Below are 18,954 nucleotides of genomic sequence, written 5' to 3'. Positions count from 1 at the left end.
TATCTCAAATAAATATACGAAAGACAACACGTTCTCTCAAACTTGAGAGAGAGGGAGTATGATTTAGGATAGCACTAAATGTAGGATGTTGAATATGGGACCTTGGGGGGGGGGTGAATTTTGTTGACAAACCTTAATTTGACTTAAAATTGGATAGGGGAACTCTTGAAGATGCTCTTACATATTAAAAAACAATAAATGATCATAAAAAAGTTCCATTTTATAAGGCTTCTACCAGCTCTAGCTTCTTCATTGTAGTGGACCTAGAGCAAAAAGAAGATAAGTAGCTTCACTAGATTTCAATTCATTTTAGAGGGCCAGAGAAATAGCATTACTATAGTAGGATAATAGCATCGCAAATATGTGCGACAGGTAAAGCTGGACCTTAGTAGGTGAATAAGATGTAATTGAAGATGTTAGTATAATTAAAAGAAATGTCCATATTATAGCACTAGTTTGGGCGCAGAAAAACCAATAATTGATTGATGGAATATTGCATTTGAATAACTTGTAAATGGAGAACGGTATCTATTAGACAAAAATGCACATATTAAGGCACTACATTACCATCATCAATCAGGAGACAAAATTATGGGCCCCGAATTGCGGAATTGGCATGATTTTAACATTTTGCAACGATGGCTCCTAGCAATAGTCCATGAGCCTCGAATTGTATAAGCTAATGAATGAAGGGAATTAGTTGATCGATGCCTACCATCATTTATTAACTGTTCATACCAGTTCACACTAGAATTGGATTAGGGTGCCAATTTTCACCTTAGCTTTGTAAACAAATCATTTGAGAATATATAGATTTGAACTTTCCCATGACGTGCCAATATTAGTTTGTCAAGGCATTGCAATTAGATTAAAATGGCTCTTGTGTTCTTACCCTTGCTTTAAAGTCTAATTGTGATTTTGCTCCTGTCGTATCAAAACGAAGGAGAGCTTAGGCTTGTTCTGTTTAGTGCCATTTTGGCTTCAAAAACTACCTTTTCCATGTGAATTTGCCCCCATGTGTTTTGAGTTCTCTGTGATTTTAACCTCTATTTTAATATGAAAATTTGGACAATATTTTTGAAACATTTTTTTTTTACAAAAGAGCTCCTTCAGGGATTGATGTTGGACGGGAGTTGACTCAACATGAAATCGATTTACAGATATTCCAAATCTAAGTAAACTTTAACTAGTTACACATGCATAATTAAGCATTGACGAAAGCCAGGAGAGTTAGAATAAAATCATGGGTTCGTATAGTCTTTTATTTCTTTAATCATTTATTTGCTTTTAGCTAACTAAGTGTGAACTATGGCAAACGGTGGCTACAAATTAAAAAAAAATCAAAGGTAAAATCACAAAAACAAACAAGAGTAAAATTGCGGTTAGTCTTAAAGCAAAGGGTAAGAACACTAATATCCTAATTAAATAGTGAGGTAAATAGACCATGAGTTTCAAAGTTAGTCTTTATTAATACTTCTAGATTGAATGGGTAATAAAAAAAACTACAAAGCCATCTCATCATAAAGGATATGCAGTTAAAAGTTTTATATAGGAGGAGTATATATATTTATTTAACAGATCCAGTAAGTGAGTGGCAAGAGATACTAGTTGGATAATAAAGGAAGGAAAACAAATTAAATAATAATTAAAAAATAGGAAAGGGAAGTTTCCGACCACGTTGTCTTCCTCCTGTCTCCTTCCCTCTCCTCCGCCTCTCGCCAAGGAGGCGAAGACGATAAACACCGACGTGCTCCCCCACATGCCCTAGCGATCCGTTCCCATTTGCAGACCCAATCCAAGCTCCGAGCAATCACCAAACCTGGCCGATTAGATTTCCACCCTCACATGGAGGAAAAATCCAACCTTCGCATGTGACCTCTCTTTAAATCCCCGCAAGAATCGATCAATCAATCCAAAAGGGTACAGGAAAACAGAGCAACCCCGTTGCTTAGCGTCTTCGCCTTGCCGTTGTTGGCTTCTCGCCTCCGTTCCTCGGCACGCGTAGGCCCATAAACCTCCGCTAAAGCTCCTTTGTCGCGCCCAATTCGTCAGCCATTCCCCCAGATTCCCCATAGGCAAGGGTTCCCCGCGCCGAGATCCAATCTTTTCAGTCGCTCGGTTTGAATCGGTGTAAATCCCTCCGGAAAGTAACCAGGAATCGTCCCCCGGAGTTGGAAAAGGTTTCCATTTCTGACCGGTGGTAGAGCCTTGCCACACGTTTTGCCGAGGAAAGCCAGGGCGTCCGTTCGGTTACGGTTCTTGATCCGGGGAGGGACCGCCGCCGCCGAAGGCAATGCAACCGGACCCGCAAGGCCCGGGCAGGGGGAAGGCGGGCGGCGCCAATGCGCACGTGCGGCTGCCGCCGCCGGTGACGGCGGGGTCGGGTGGGCGGCCGGCGTCGGTGCTGCCGCACAAGACGGACAACGTGCGCGACCACTACCGCATCGGGAAGAAGCTGGGGCAGGGGCAGTTCGGCACCACGTACCAGTGCGTGGGCAAGGCGGACGGCGCCGAGTACGCGTGCAAGTCCATCCCCAAGCGCAAGCTGCTGTGCCGCGAGGACTACGAGGACGTGTGGCGCGAGATCCAGATCATGCACCACCTCTCCGAGCACCCCAACGTCGTTCGCATCCGCGGCGCGTACGAGGACGCGCTCTTCGTCCACCTCGTCATGGAGCTCTGCGCCGGCGGCGAGCTCTTCGACCGCATCGTCGCCAAGGGCCACTACTCAGAGCGCGCCGCCGCGCAGCTCATCAGGACGATTGTCGGGGTGGTGCAGGGGTGCCACTCGCTCGGCGTCATGCACCGGGACCTCAAGCCGGAGAATTTCCTCTTCGCGAGCACCGCCGAGGATGCCCCGCTCAAGGCCACTGATTTTGGGCTCTCCGTGTTCTACAAACCCGGTGCGTATCTATGCAATGTTTGTGGCTCTATTTGGTTTGAAATTTGTGCTTTATAGTGTTGCTATTTGGTCCCTCATGCTCTAGTGATATGTGGGCAAACGGCTAGCATTGCGTTTGGTAGGGAGTAGTGCTCTTATTAGTTGTTTTTGCCTTTCTGGTACATCAGCAAGCCTATTAAGTATTAGTGTCATTTGCATAACGTCTTATTTTGCTAGCATAAAAAAATCTATCACAGACATCGAAACTATAATAACATCTCATACTTAATCCTTGTTAATAGTAATAAGGCTTTCAAGGTTGATAGCAAGAGCTGTCTTTTCTTGTACACATCTAATACAGTTTGTGTTAAATGTCAGCTGCTATTAACATAGTGCATAGTGATTAATGAAGTTTTCAGTTGATTTATTGTTCTCTTCTGCTTGCTTAAGTGATTAACAGAACACACACTGAAAGCTATCCCTTTCCATTCTCCAGGTGATAAATTTGCTGACGTTGTTGGGAGCCCCTATTATGTTGCTCCAGAGGTGCTTCAAAAATGCTATGGCCCAGAAGCTGATGTATGGAGTGCTGGAGTGATTTTGTACATTTTGCTATGTGGTGTACCCCCATTCTGGGCAGGTAAACTGTTTGTTATTCCAACCATCAAATTGCTAGGTCATGATCCATTTCTGTTTACCGATATTTGCATGTTTACATGTGTAGTTTTTTTCCTATTTTTCCCCTCCCTTCAGAGAGTGAAGCAGGGATCTTCAGGCAGATTTTACGAGGCAAACTTGATTTGGAATCTGAACCATGGCCAAGTATCTCTGATAGCGCTAAAGATCTAGTCCGTAAGATGCTTACCCGGGATCCTACGAAGAGATTGACTGCTCATGAGGTTCTATGTAAGTTTTCTGCCTTCATGCCTTCCCTCCCTCTCTGTCTTAGATTTCATATGCATGCTTGTGCTCCTGTGCCATTTTTATTGACATTGACTATGCCAGGTCATCCATGGATTGTTGATGATGCTGTTGCACCTGATAAGCCTATTGATTCTGCTGTTTTGTCAAGGCTGAAAAACTTTTCTGCAATGAACAAGCTCAAGAAGATGGCATTGAGGGTAAGATCTTTTTATCCCATTGTCGATATGTAATTATGTTGCAAATGAAATTCAGAACTTTGTTTAGTGGCGATGTTAGGTTCATGCTTCATTTCTGTTATAACACTCCCTTGCAACCTACTACTAGTTTTGTGCAATAAGTTAACTTCGCATGTATTTTTCCTTTCTCTTTCTCCTTGTTTTCCATGTTAACTAGATTTTTTTGTGAACATGTAAATCTATATTACTCCCCTTTATTTTTCAGAAAGGCCAATTTATACACATCTGCTTAAAAACTGAAACTTTTGAAGCAAGGCCATTTAACCTCCTATTGTTATTTTTTATGGTGGGTTGGTGGTTCTGCCAAAAAGCTGGCCTCCATGCCACCTGCACCTCTCTTTCATAATTCATGGAACCTTTTTTCTTTCCAAAAGAACAGTCCCCGCGTACCCAAACCCTGCTGTCTCCAATCCCTTCAGCTGCACTATGGCCAGACCTGGATGCCAGCCACGGTAATCTATGACTACCGATCAGCAAAAGCTATTGAACCCATGATTAAAGGCCACTTAACACTAGCAGCAGGATGCCACGAATGCCAGCAATGGTAACTTTCAAAACAGAGGTTCAGAAAAAGGAAAAAGTCTACATAACCCCCTGCTGCCTGCCTCTCTCTGTAACTTCTTTTTTTCTTCTTCTTATTACTCTTGTTTATTGGTGGTTTGGCCTCACAGGCTGTGTGTGAAAAAGCTAACATCTGTATGTCGTGTATGCACTCTGCGAGTTCGACAAGATTGGTAGGTACTAATGTACTATGCCTTGTTGAGCGCTGCTGCTGGACCCCTGGGGAGTAGTCATAGACGACGAGCATCTCGCCGTGGTCTGTGCACCACCCACGCAGCTGCACGAGGTTCTTGTGCCGGGGCTTGGCCAGGTTGTAGAGCTCCGTGGCGAACCGGACGTGCATCCGGAGTCGATGGGGCCGCAATTGGTGCGACGGTGTTTGCCCTGCCGCCACCGCCTGGGGCCAGCACCACCACTGCTGCTGCAGGGGCTGATCCACCGAAGGACTGCCCACAGCCGTCACCCTTCGCAGCCTGCCGCCCCCGACCTCAGCTGCTGCGCGCTGCAGCAACCAACCGTCGCAGCTGGCTGCTGCCACAAGGAAAGATGCGCAGCCGCTGGCCGCCGCACGATACGCCGTCGCCGCTCATGCTCTACCACCGCCTGCCTCTCGCGGTCCCGCCCAGAAACGAAAAACAGAGGAATTTTTCCATCCCGCACGATGCCAGGAGCCTAGAGGCCTCGTCATCAAAGGTAGACAACGTGGAGCGCCACATATGCAAAACCACCTAGCAAAACCACCCAGGGGGTTATTTGTCCGGTTTTACAAAGTTTAATGTGTACAATACCTGGTTTTATAGTTCAGGGGGTTATGTAGACCACCCTCAATACGTGAGGGGGTTATGTTGACTTCTTCCTTCAGAAAAAATGTGTTGTCCTTTCTTTTTTCTTTGAAGAGAAGGATGCTTTTGCTTAATTGTCTGACACATACTAGAACAAGTAATGCTCAGGTTCCCACTATGGGTTGTGCAATATTGTCTGACATAATAAGCATGTCATGAAGTTGCAAAAATGCTTGGTAAATGATAAGTGACAGACAGCATGTGCAACATGCAATGTCCATCGAAATTGATCTTTTCAGAGGCATTTCTTTGGTTCGTGCAGGTGATTGCTGAAAGTCTATCTGAGGAGGAGATTGGGGGTTTAAAGGAGTTGTTCAAAATGATCGATACTGACAACAGCGGGACGATAACTTATGATGAACTGAAGGATGGTCTGAAAAGGGTGGGCTCAGATCTGATGGAACCTGAAATCCAGGCTTTGATGGATGCAGTAAGTGCTACTATTATATCAAGTGTTTCCAAATAAAATAGTTCTACTGGAGCATCCTTTGGTTGGATGAATCATTGAGATTGTAATCTGGGCTTGGCCTCTGTATCAGGCTGATATTGACAACAGTGGAACCATTGATTATGGAGAGTTCTTAGCGGCTACATTGCACATGAATAAACTGGAGAGGGAGGAAAGCTTGGTGTCGGCATTTGCATTCTTCGATAAGGACGGGAGTGGCTTCATAACAATCGATGAGCTCTCACAAGCATGCGAGCAGTTCGGTCTTTCTGATGTTCATCTTGAGGATATGATCAAAGATGTGGACCAGAACAATGTTAGTCTTCTTCATCCTTCTTGTTTTTCGTCTCCATCTCCGTACTTGTCTGTTGTCTCATCTTCATTTAATTGGGTGCTGTCAAATTATACATCACTTTCCAGGATGGGCAAATTGATTATAGTGAGTTTGCTGCGATGATGAGAAAGGGCAATGCTGGTGGAGCAGGAAGGCGAACCATGAGGAACAGCTTGCATGTGAATCTTGGTGAACTCTTGAAGCCCGCTGAGACCTAGTTTTTATCAGAGGATTCTGCTTTCCAGACGCTTCCATCTGAAGTTCAGCGTGGTTCATCAACTTCCACAGATTGATTAGTTAATCTAGTACCAGTGCCACAGAAAAAACTGTTTAAATTTTCTCAGTGGTACTAGTAGTTAGTGGAAAGCATTCTGTGGTATCAATGACAAATTTTAGGTGCTGAAGATGACATGCTATGCTACTCTGTTGTCTTGTCATGATTGTTGTTGGTAATTTCAGGTTTGTACCATTACTGATCTTTGTTGTCAGTGTAAAATGGGCTGTTGTCCCATAATGTAGGCACCTAGGTCTCCATTTGAAGTATCGACGGATTTGTAAACATGTTCTCATGAACCTATTTCTTATTGATGATTTGACAAAACTCATTGTTTTTTCCTCGTCACAGTATTAGGAATGGTTACATCATTTGTCTCCCTTCATCCTTGCCAGCTGCTGTTCACGTATCACTTGCTTTTCCATCTTTCTGAACTCTCAACTGATGAGGAAAGGCGCTTCATATATATGCTGTGGATGATACTATGGCAAATTATGTGTGTTTTTTCTGTGTGCTCCTATGTTTGGCAGTATTTTCATGTGGTGAAGGAACATGATAGGGATTCAGAATCTGATGATACCATGTGCAGAGCATTTGTTCAGACATGGTTAAACCAGTGTTGTGCTCCAGGTGTTCTTGCAGAGATATTTACTCGTCTTGTTGCCAGGAGCAAGTTGTATGTGTTGCCATCCAGTGATCTCTTGGATGTAATGTAATCAATGATCAAAGATAGGAACAGTTCGGCTTCGGCCTCTTCCCGTACATGAAGATCACTGAATCATTTGTCGTGACCGATAATCTGCAGGCAGGAGTCAGGACCGCAATTGGACTGCCCTGAATGTCCATTCTTGTTCTTCAGTTAAGCACCACAAGAAGCCGCACGCAGCCTGGTGCGAGAGAGAGTCCGTCCGTCCGTCCCTGAGTGAGTGAGTCACATGAAGCACAGGGCATGGCAACAAACAACTCGCAGCAGCAGGCGTTGCCATCGTCACAAGCCCCCAAGAGACCCTCATTATTCGACGAAAACTACGGCGGCGGCCATTGCCAAGCGTGCGAATCGATCCACGGACGATGGGAGATCACCGCCGGCACCTACGTACGGGTGACACTGGCTGGCGAGGTGCGTCCACAGAACTTGCTGCAGGTCTCTGTCCGTCCCGGCGATCCTTTTTTAGGTGAGCAACTCCCATGGTTGAGCTGCATGCAGCAGGGTCCGTCGTTGCAGCTTTATTTAACCTTTTTGGTTTAACCATACAAGGCACAGATGAAAATGGATAATGGGGATAGAAATTACAGAAAAGAAAAGATGGTGTGCCAGCAGCTGCCCCAGAGCATGAGGAATCAGGACAAAGGAAAAGCTGGTGATTGGTGATGGCTACAGGATTGGATTGGAGCCAAGGCAGTGTGAGAGGCAGCCAAGCATGACGCGTCAGCCACCGAAATCCAGAGCGCAACCTCGGCCTCACAACTCATATCCCCTTGTGCTCTTGTGCACCCTGGTTGCCCCGGTGTGCTGCTGGCTTCTTCTTGTTTAAATATGGGAAATGATTGCAGCTCTCATCACTGAGGAAGCAGAAGAAGTTAAGACGGCTGTGAAGTGTGAACCTGAACCTTGTCTGAGGTCAGTGAGCTAGTAGCTGAGTTCCGATCCTAGGCAGCTAGGATACCGCCATACCAGTAGTCTTCTTCACAAGTTAAGAGAGACAGCAACACGAGATGGTCGCTGCTAGCCTGCTCAAGTCCTCCTTCCTTCCCAAGAAGTCCGAATGGGGCGCCACCCGGCAGGCCGCCGCCGCGCCCAGGCCGGCCACCGTCTCCATGGTCGTCCGCGCCTCCGCCTACGCCGATGAGCTCGTCAAGACCGCGGTACGTACGCTCCGTCATAGCACTGGTCAATCTCTTCTTCTTCCTCCTGGCTCCTGCTGCTGAAGTGCATGCATGGATGCTCAGAAAACGATCGCGTCGCCGGGGCGTGGCATCCTGGCGATGGACGAGTCGAACGCGACGTGCGGGAAGCGGCTGGCGTCCATCGGGCTGGAGAACACGGAGGCGAACCGGCAGGCGTACCGCACGCTGCTGGTGACGGCGCCGGGGCTGGGCCAGTACATCTCCGGCGCCATCCTCTTTGAGGAGACGCTGTACCAGTCCGCCGTCGACGGCCGCAAGATCGTCGACATCCTGGTGGAGCAAGGGATCGTGCCGGGGATCAAGGTGGACAAGGGCCTCGTCCCGCTCGCCGGCTCCAACAACGAGTCCTGGTGCCAGGGCCTCGACGGCCTCGCCTCCCGCGAGGCCGCCTACTACCAGCAGGGCGCCCGGTTCGCCAAGTGGCGCACCGTCGTCAGCATCCCCAACGGCCCCTCCGAGCTAGCCGTCAAGGAGGCCGCCTGGGGCCTCGCCCGCTACGCCGCCATCTCACAGGTTGGTTGGTTGGTTGCTGGTTGGTTCTTTATTTGCTGCCATTATCGGCTGCATGCATCGCATGACCAGCTGCTGCATGACGACCTTCCTGCAGGACAACGGGCTGGTGCCGATCGTGGAGCCGGAGATCCTGCTGGACGGGGAGCACGGGATCGAGCGCACGTTCGAGGTGGCGCAGAAGGTGTGGGCGGAGACCTTCTACGCGATGGCGGAGAACAACGTGATGTTCGAGGGCATCCTGCTGAAGCCGTCCATGGTGACCCCGGGCGCGGAGGCCAAGGACCGGGCGACGCCGGAGAAGGTGGCCGAGTACACGCTGAAGCTGCTCCACCACCGGATCCCGCCCGCCGTGCCCGGGATCATGTTCCTCTCGGGGGGCCAGTCGGAGGTGGAGGCGACGCAGAACCTCAACGCCATGAACCAGGGGACCAACCCGTGGCACGTGTCCTTCTCCTACGCCCGCGCGCTGCAGAACACCTGCCTCAAGACCTGGGGCGGCCAGCCCGAGAAGGTCAAGGCGGCGCAGGACGCGCTGCTGCTCCGCGCCAAGGCTAACTCCCTCGCGCAGCTCGGCAAGTACACCTCCGACGGCGAGGCCGCCGAGGCCAAGGAGGGCATGTTCGTCAAGAACTACAGCTACTAATCAGCCGGCCGGCCGGCCATCACCGGGATACCGACGACCCTCCGAGATATGTGTACTGATCATGCATGGTTATGCACCTACACCGATCCATCCCCGTGAAGCCATGATATGATCCATGGACGACCATGCATCATGGTGCTGATCGATGCGCAGTGTCCTGTTACATAATACATACTAGCAGTACTGCTAGTTACTGCAATGCAAGGATCAAGCTCGCCACTGCAAAGTCTGGGATAATGTATGCGTGGCGCCGAGATCCGAGAGAAAATAATAATAATAAGTTTTGAGATGGCTCCTTAATTAATTAATTAATTAATTACCGTGTGCTGATTTCTTCTAAATATAATGAAGAAGTTCAGTTCTGCTACGTTTCCGAGAAAAAAATTACTGTGCACTGGAGTACTGAGATATGTTAGTAGATTTTATATAAATGCTATGGCTGCAAAAAGAACGAACAAGACCTGAGAAAAAAAAATGAATCCACAAGAAGCACCAAACCAAGTTCGCAGTGAACACCGGCTGATATACGGTGAAGTGAGTAACTTGACGTTTCAAGCTTTCTATAAAAGCTGGGTTTACCTCTGTCACAAAAATATATGGTGAAGTGAGGATAAATCCACTTGATCACACGATGATAACCAGTGAGTGACTTGTACGAGTTATAAAATTGGGTGAACAAAGTCACGGGATCGTTCGCCGAAGAGAGAAGAGAAGACCACTAGCACTGGTAGAGAACAGAGCTTTACTTTCGATGGGGAACTCCCTCTAGTCCTGGTTCCCTACCCGGGAGCAAGCATCCGGGACTAAAGGGGGTCCTTTAGTCCCGGGTCAGGAACCGGGACTAAAGGAGGACCTTTAGTCCCGGTTCGTATTACCAACCGGGACTAAAGGTGCCTCCTGATATGCCACGATGGCCGGCACCTTTAGTCCCGGTTGGTAATACGAACCGGGACTAAAGGTTTTTTTTCCTTCTTTCTTTTCTTTTCATTTTTTTGTTTTCTTTTCAAAATAGGTTTTCGAAGTCGTATTGTACGCTGCTAATTATACATTTATACGCGCGTATAGTATGTTTCGGTTCAAGCACAATGAACGTATTAAATCACACAATTCAAGCATAGAAATATATATATGCATGCATGCATCATATATATATTTACATGCATGCATGCATATGTGTATTTTACATTATATTATTTCATGTGCATATATTATAAAAAGATTGCATTACAGTTGTTGTGATATAATAAGTTTCCTCTCATCCTCTAGCTTGGCTTTCATGGCAGTGTTGGGTCGAAGTAGAACTCGCCCTTGGAATCGATGACCTGCTCATTAAAAAATCCGGCTATAGACTCTTGAATTGCTTTGATTTGGTCTTGCCGTATGACCTTTTCCTCCAACCATCGAGTCTACAGGTTTGAATTAAAGAAAAATAAATTAATATATGTACATATATATATATATATATATATATATATATATAAAGACATAGTAACACAATCAATAATAATAATTAAATAAATATATAGTGTATTTTTAACGTACTTTGAGTTTCTCTGTAGGAGTTATTTGGGAGACCACCTTGATAAACTTGCAAACATAGTAACCACAGTAGTTGTTCCCCTGTTCCTGCCTCAGACACCACTTTACGAGAAAAAGATTTGTCATCCAATCTAGTGATCCGGTGAAAGCTATATGTTTAATTAATAAAGATGATGCGATTTAGGGGACTTACTTTCAAAGGGATTACATTCAGTGGCGCTTTGCATTTTCCCATGTATTGATTCTCAATAAAGGTTTTCCAAACACTGCCCAATAAAAAATTTGCCACGTCATCAGATATAGTTAATCATCATGTTTGTGTGTATATATAGTTGCTAGAGATACCGAAATTACCTCTGGATAATATCTATCATATCTTGGTAGTCTTGTTGTGGTTTTCTCATCGAGTCATAGATTATCAAGTGACTTTTCACCAGATCGATGTCCATCAATATCCAGTGATTGCTGCATGTGTTTATAGGATATAACGCATAACACTCATTAATTAACTAGAATCAACATATGAGCCATGGATGATCGACATTATTAACACTCACTTGAAGTTGTAGGGAAATAGTACATCCTTCTTGTGGCGTTGGTTCACTAAGAAGTTCATAAGGTTATTCTCTGACTCAGACTTTCAATTAGTCTTTGGAGTAACTGGGTCTTTGAATACTATATGGGGATCAACAAAACCAATTTCATTGCAGCCTTCCTTTCTGAGCTCTGTCATTGTAAATATGCATATATAGTACTTGTTAGGATAATTTATATGCATATACACACATATGATGAGTTTAATAATAGATCGAAAGAATTATTACTTACAGGCAATAGCAGCTAATGATAACTTTGTCCAGAGAGGTCAGGTGGCATAGTTGATGAAATTCTGCAAAGTCAACATACATAACATCATCGCCACGGAACCAATGTTCGTCTCTAATTCTGATACCAACGCAGAAGTCTCCACCGGTAGACGCCTGCATGTACCACTTGTTTAGCAGGTACATTTGCGTCCCCAGATCAGATAAGGCTTGAGGGTTGTATAGACTCTGGCCTAGTACAAATTTTTTCTTCCAAATATCAACCTCCGCCGCACTCTCAATGTTTCCATCACCAAACATCTGGTAAAGGTCGAGACCAGTCTCATCAATAAATTTACCAAGGTGATCCAAATCGACATCCGAAGGTATGTTTGCCTGATGCATTAATCCTAAATTCGAACCATATTCATTACCAACAACTAGCGGGGGGACTGATTGGTGCGCTTGTTGTCCGAGTTGGGCAACTCCTTTCCCTGCCCGCTTCTTTTTCTGTGCCGCCTCAATTGACTTGGTGAGAGTGCGGTGATAGTCCGATAACGTTGATTTGGACGGCTTACGAGATTCCCGCTGTTGTTGCTGGTAAGAAGCCACCCTTTTTCTTAGAATATCTAGAGCTACGAAGAAGTACGGTTTCTTCGGGTTTCTCCTTGCTTCTTGATTCTTTTTAAGTTTGTCATAGAATCTAGACATATCTTTTTTATATGCATCAGTTCCTTCTTCCTTCTCTTCAGATATTATTTTGGGAATAGCCCTTGGTTTCACGGTGGCTTTCTTTGCCGGTGGGGACTGGTTCTTCGTTTGCGGGGCTGGCCTCTTGCTAGGCTTCTTGGTAGGCGGGGGCGCGGGAGGTGTTGGAGACCTCCTTGGAGGTGGTGGCTGCAGCGTTGGAGACCTCCTTGGAGATGGTGTGGATGCAGCCTCGCCTTCCAACACAATGTCATCGTACAGAGCACTATGATGATCTGGTGATTGAACAATTGGATTTAGGTTGGGGGAGGATCTGCTAAAAAAAGGAATGACATATTATTATGAGCAGATTGTTAATTATTTAAGCCAATACAAATTAATGATGTAGTGTTTTCATCCGCACGTACCTATGGTGAGGTAGTTCAGGAGGAGGTGGAGCCGACATCCCGGGAATGATGATGTAGCGCTTGCGCCATAGAATGAATGTCTTCTCCGCTTCTCCTAGAGTCTTTCGCCGTCACCTCTAGGAATGTCAAGAGGCAAATTACTAAAACCTTTTTCAGCTTTATCTACCGAGATGGTAGCATATCCTTCTTGGATTATATTCCCATGAATCCTTGGTATCTTGGTTCAGTCGATAGGATTAACAAGACCGATAGCCACTTTGATTGTGGAATTCCCCTTCGGAATGTGTAGCTCACACGATGTACAAGGTTCAGTGACGTCATCCACAGGGAAGCGCAGTCCTATGTCCCCTTGATTTGGTATCTCTATGGAAGCGCAGCTGCTTTTCAACTGAACAGATTGGCTAATGTTGATTCCCGGCTCTGATGCCTGCTTGCTTGCACTCACTGCTATTTGCACTTGCCTTCTGATTTCCTCCTGCATTCTCGCTTCAAGGTTTTTTCCCCGCTCCTGTGCTTCATGCACCGCTTCCTCCAACCTCTGGAGCCGCTGTGCCTCTTCTTCCTTCTTTCTCTGGCGGCTTCTGTAGGAAGGTCTGTCCTGAGGGAATCCATGCTCCCACGAGACACTTCCTTTGCCTCTAGTTCGGCCACCATGTTCAATAGTCCCGATGGCGTATGTCAGCTCATCCTTCTCTCTGTTGGGCCTGAACGCACCACTAGCAGTAGCCCTCTGAGCATAAAACAATCTTTCTACTGCTTCTTGCAGTCTTGCGCCATAAACGCACTTCCCTGTCTCCTGGTCCAGTGTTCCCCCATGAGCGAAAAACCAATTCTTTGCACGTTCTCCCCACTCGAGTGATTCTGGTCTGATACCCTTGGCAAGAAGGTCTGCTTCCATTTTGTTCTACTTCTTAATGGCAGTCGGGTAGCCACCTGATCCCAAGTTATGGTGGTATGTCTTCTGTTGGGCATTACGTTGGTTCTTTATCACCCGACTCACACCCTCTTCTAAAGTCTTGTACTGTACAAACTCATCCCAATAGGGCCTCTGCTTTGAGATCGGGCCTAGGACAGTAAAATCCGGTGCTATGTTCTTCTTGACATACGTCGTGTATAGGTGTTTCTTCCAAGTCTAAAACTGGGTGGCCATCTTCTTCATTGCCCAATCCCTAACTCGCTCCTTCAATTCATCACCATCTATTATATCATCATAACCATCTATTTGGAGCGTGAAATGTACTAAGACATCTTTCCAAATTAACGTCTTGTCACGATCGGAGACAAAACTGATATGAGGAGCATTGGTCTTCTTCTTCCATTCGCGGGTACTGATCGGGAGCTGGTCCCGTACAAGGTAACCACAGTGGTGCACGAATTTCATTTTATTCGGCCCTCCTGTTCTCCTGTATCCACATTGAACTCCGAGATGATGAAGCGGCCCTCCAATGGCTTTTTGGGACCTCGAACATTTTTACTCTTCGTTGTAGTTGTTGATGTCGATCCAGAGGGCTACAAAACATAAACATTATTTTTAATGTCATGAGCACACATAAGACATGATAATATATATAGCTAATAATAAAAAATATATACTTGGCCAATATGTTGTTGCTCATTTTGTTCAAGAGCTAAGTACTGACTCCCGTCATCTGCATCCTCTTGCACGTTATTTTTAGCACCATCATCGCCGACAACTTGAGTGCCAGTGTTGATCAAATTCATCATCAACTCCTCCTCATCCATGTTTCTCGGGTCGGCCATCTAGCTTCAAAAAACAAAACCAATATATAGTACGTCAAATCTTTGCTTACATGCGTAAAATCTACGAACAATATGCATTATTAAATCTTGCCCCTCGGTCACGGACGCAATTCGCCACACTAGGGCGAACTGCGTCGGTACTAGGGCGAATTAGGGCTATACATAAACGGCCGAGGGCGAATTGCGTCGGTGACTAGGGCGAACCATGTCGGTGACATCAACAGCGCGGTTCGCCCTGGTGTGATTGTTTAGCGTTAACGATAACGATAATACGAATGTTGATCGACTAGGCCGCGAGAAAGGGCGGTGTGATAAGAGTGGCGGTGCTCCACTCCGCTGTATATATGTCTGTACACATGGGTGAACGAGGGCGGCGGTGCTCTGCCGTATACATAGAAACGCATGAGCGAATGAGGGCGGCGGTGCTCCGCGATGTATATATACATGCATATGAATACAAATGACGTATATATACGTGTCGGCGCGGTGACCGGTGTGCTGACGACGACGACGTGAGGCGGGCCGGCGTGCTGACGACGATGACGTGAGGCGGGCCGGCGTGCTGACGATGACGACGTGAGGCGGGCCGGGGTGGTGTCGGTGCGTGATGTTGTGATCCTATGTACCATGTGAACCATGTAGTCATTCATCATATGAGAAAATTCTATGCTGATAATGTAAGTATAAGTCATTATGAAATGTAAGTATATGTGTCTTATTGCTAATATAACCATTACTATTTCTAAAATGATAAGAATTTATTTTCTTCTTCTACATGCACAGTACTTCTCTGATGCTATGATATAAAGTTTGAAGATAGTCTTCTCGAAAAAATATGTAATGCTCATATTACTTTAGCAACATTAATATATTATATCTGTATTCAAAGTTCACAAATGAAGAAACGTTGAAGTTTTGCTTCATTTTTATATGATATTTGCGTATATAAAATCTAGGACATTTGTAATTTACTTTAGAACATCTATATTCGGTATCACAGCAAAATATAACATTTTTTGTTTGTGCAGATTTTATTTGCTGTAACGTTTTAACTACTTCACGCATGCCAAAACTGTCTGGTTTGCTGTCAGAAAAATACTTTGACAGTTTTGCTTATTTCATTCATTCCTTGACAGTTTCGAACCGCTAGGAAAATTCCAGTCCCAATAGTGTTCATCGAAACAACTACGAATAATTGAACCAGAACAAATAAGATTGTTGCCCATATCAACATACGATCATTAGCTAGTGATGTTTCCAAACATAATACTCGATCCACCGTCTGAGAATGTACGTAGCTATAGAGAGACGAACTGATCACCTCGGCGGGCGCGGTGGAGGGGCCATGGGCGCGCGCGGAGGAGGGCCACTGGCGCGTGCGGTGGAGGCCGCACGAGGAAGAAGAGGGCGGCGGTGTCACGGAAGACGAACGGACGGCGACGCGAGGAAGAAGAGGGCGGCGGTGTCACGGATTAAGACGAACAGACGGCGGCGCGAGGAAGAAGAGGGCGGCGGTGTTCGACGAGGAAGAAGAGGAGCGGATCGATCTGCACCAGGCGCTGGCGGTTATATACCAGGGAGATTTACTCCCGGTGCCAGCCACCAGCCGGGAGTAAAGGTCCTTTACTCTCGGTGCGTATTACCAACCGGGAGTAAAGGTCTCTTTACTCCTGGTGCGTGTTACCAACCGGGAGTAAAGGTCTCCCGGTTGGTAACACGCACCGGGAGTAAAGGATTTTTTTTGGCGGGCCACGAAACTGCAGCCCACCTTTACTCCCGGGTGGGCTTCCCACCCGGGAGTAAAGGTGGCCTGCAGTTTCGTTTCCCGCCTGTTTTAAGCAATAGTCTTGTTAAATACAATAGAAATGCAATAGTTTTTGTTAAATACATAGTAAATTAAATAAAAGGCATAAAATTATTTTGTTAAAAATATGGATTTTCTTTTTCTTTATTGCACATAGGAAAAATCTATAACCTAACTTTTTTTTTGTTACAATTATAAAACATAATGTAACTAATATTTATTATTTTGTTAATGCAAAAATGTAGTGTTTAATTAAAATTATTAAAACTATTGGTTTTGGACAGGAAATTTGTTTTCACATCATTTTAACGTTAATATTTTAATTTTTCATCACTCAATATCCTAATTTACCTTTTTGAGAGAGAAATCCCACCAAATCAAACATTGATTTAATTTGAAACATGACATAATAAACATCTGAATTCACAATTATTACATAATATCTCAAACACACACTACATTAAATCACTATATCATCAAGTGGGCACAACAGTGAACTTCTTCTTTACGTATGTCCCTTGGTTATGATCGCGTTGTAACCATGGAGTGTCCTCATCATTTACCAAGATGCTAGGGTCTTTGTTCACTTTGAAGGGCGGAATTCGATCATCCTTTTTATAATCTTCTGACATGTCCGACTTGTCCTCAATTCCCACGATGACTCTTTTCCCTGAAAGAACTATGTGGCGCTTTGGCTCTTTGGTTGAGTCATTATCGTTTTCCCTCTTTTTGGTTTGGTAGACATATCATTGACATAGAACACCTGATTCACATCCTTGGCAAGGACGAATGGTTCGTCTTTGTACCCAATATTACTAAGGTCTACTGTTGTCATTCCATACTCGTTGTCTACTGTTATCCCGCCTCCGGTCACCTTGACCCATTGGCACTTGAACAATGGGATCTTCAAAGCAGGTGCATATTCTAGTTCCTATATTTCATCTATACGTCCATAATATGTCTGCTTATTCCCATTCGGGTCTGTGGCATCTATGCAGACACCACTGTTTTGGTTGGTACTCCTTTTATCTTGGGCTACTGTGTAGAATATGTTCCCATTTATCTCGTACCCTTTGTATATGACGATATGCCATGATGGTTGCATAGCCAATAAATACAGTTGCTCATGGATGCTCTCATCACCTTGACATTTTTTCGCAACCAACCGCCGAAAGTTTCCATGTGCTTACGCGTAATCCAAGCTTCAGTCTTCCCTGGAAACTCGGATCGTAAGAGATCCTTGTGTGTCTCAATATACAGATCTGCCAAAGAGGAGTTCTGTAGAACTGTGTAGTGCGCTTTATTGAAATAATCATCATCCATACCAATATATGTGTTCCTCCCTAGTGTCCCCTTTCCACTTAGTCTCCCCTCATGTCTCGATTTAGGAACACCAATCGAGTCAAGGTCGGGAATAAAGTCAACACAAAACTCAATGACCTCTTCTGTTCTATAGCCCTTGACGATGCTTCCTTCTGGGCGAGCACGGTTGTGAACATATTTCTTCAGGACTCCCATGAATCTCTCTAAGGGGAACATGTTGTATAGGAACACAGGACCGAGAATGAAAATCTCCTTGACTAGGTGAACTAGGAGGTGTGTCATGATATCAAAGAAGGAAGGAGGGAACACCAACTCAAAGCTGACGAGACATTGAACCACATCATTCTGTAGTTTAGCTAGATCAGTTGGATCAATTGCCTTCTGAGAAATTGCATTGAGGAATGCACATAGCTTCACGGTGGCTAGACGTACATTTGGAGGTAGAATTCCTCTTAATGCAACTGGAAGTAATTGCGTCATGAGAACGTGACAGTCATGGGACTTTAAGTTACAGAATTTCTTCTCTAGCACATTTATAATACCCTTTATATTCGAGGAGAATCCAGATGGTACCTTGATGTTGTTTAAGCATTCAAACATGATTTCCTTCTCCTCTTTGCTTAGAGTGTAGCTAGCAGGACGTAAGTAATGGCGTCTATCATCTGTCTTCTCTGGATGCAGGTTGTCTCTTTCTCTCAAACAACGTAGGTCCTGTCGTGCTTCAAATGTGTCCTTAGGCTTTCCATATACACCCATGAAGCCTAGCAGGTTCACACAAAGATTCTTCATTAGGTGCATCACGTCGATCGAGCTGCGGACCTCTAGAACTTGCCAATAGGGTAGGTCCTAAAATATGGACTTCTTCCACATGGGTGCATGACCATTAGTGTCGTTCGGAACAGGTTGGCTTCCATGTCCTTTTCCAAAGACGACTTTCACATCATTGACCATATCGAGTACATCCTCATCGGTTCGGTTGCGAGGCTTGGTCAGGTGGTCTGCCTTCCCTTTAAAATGCTTGCCTTTTTTTCTTACGGGGTGATTT

General features: G+C 45.3%; 2 protein-coding genes across 2 annotated transcripts; both read left to right on the top strand.

The window, feature by feature from the left end:
• The first annotated feature begins 1,930 nt into the window (after positions 1-1,930).
• LOC136504438 (calcium-dependent protein kinase 28-like) lies at positions 1,931-6,831 on the top strand. The gene is made up of 7 exons (XM_066499373.1): positions 1,931-2,903; positions 3,378-3,521; positions 3,635-3,787; positions 3,887-4,002; positions 5,707-5,874; positions 5,984-6,208; positions 6,313-6,831. Exons 1-7 carry the CDS (start codon positions 2,294-2,296, stop codon positions 6,442-6,444), a joined length of 1,548 nt encoding a protein of 515 aa, XP_066355470.1. The 5' UTR covers positions 1,931-2,293; the 3' UTR covers positions 6,445-6,831.
• Positions 6,832-8,054: 1,223 nt separating this feature from the next.
• LOC136504454 (fructose-bisphosphate aldolase, chloroplastic-like) lies at positions 8,055-9,868 on the top strand. The gene is made up of 3 exons (XM_066499396.1): positions 8,055-8,366; positions 8,451-8,921; positions 9,016-9,868. Exons 1-3 carry the CDS (start codon positions 8,217-8,219, stop codon positions 9,562-9,564), a joined length of 1,170 nt encoding a protein of 389 aa, XP_066355493.1. The 5' UTR covers positions 8,055-8,216; the 3' UTR covers positions 9,565-9,868.
• Positions 9,869-18,954: the final 9,086 nt, after the last annotated feature.

This window comes from Miscanthus floridulus, chromosome 14 (genome assembly GCF_019320115.1).
Source record: "Miscanthus floridulus cultivar M001 chromosome 14, ASM1932011v1, whole genome shotgun sequence".
In the NCBI taxonomy this organism is placed as follows: Eukaryota; Viridiplantae; Streptophyta; class Magnoliopsida; order Poales; family Poaceae; genus Miscanthus; species Miscanthus floridulus.
This window is presented reverse-complemented; position numbering and strand designations above follow the sequence as displayed.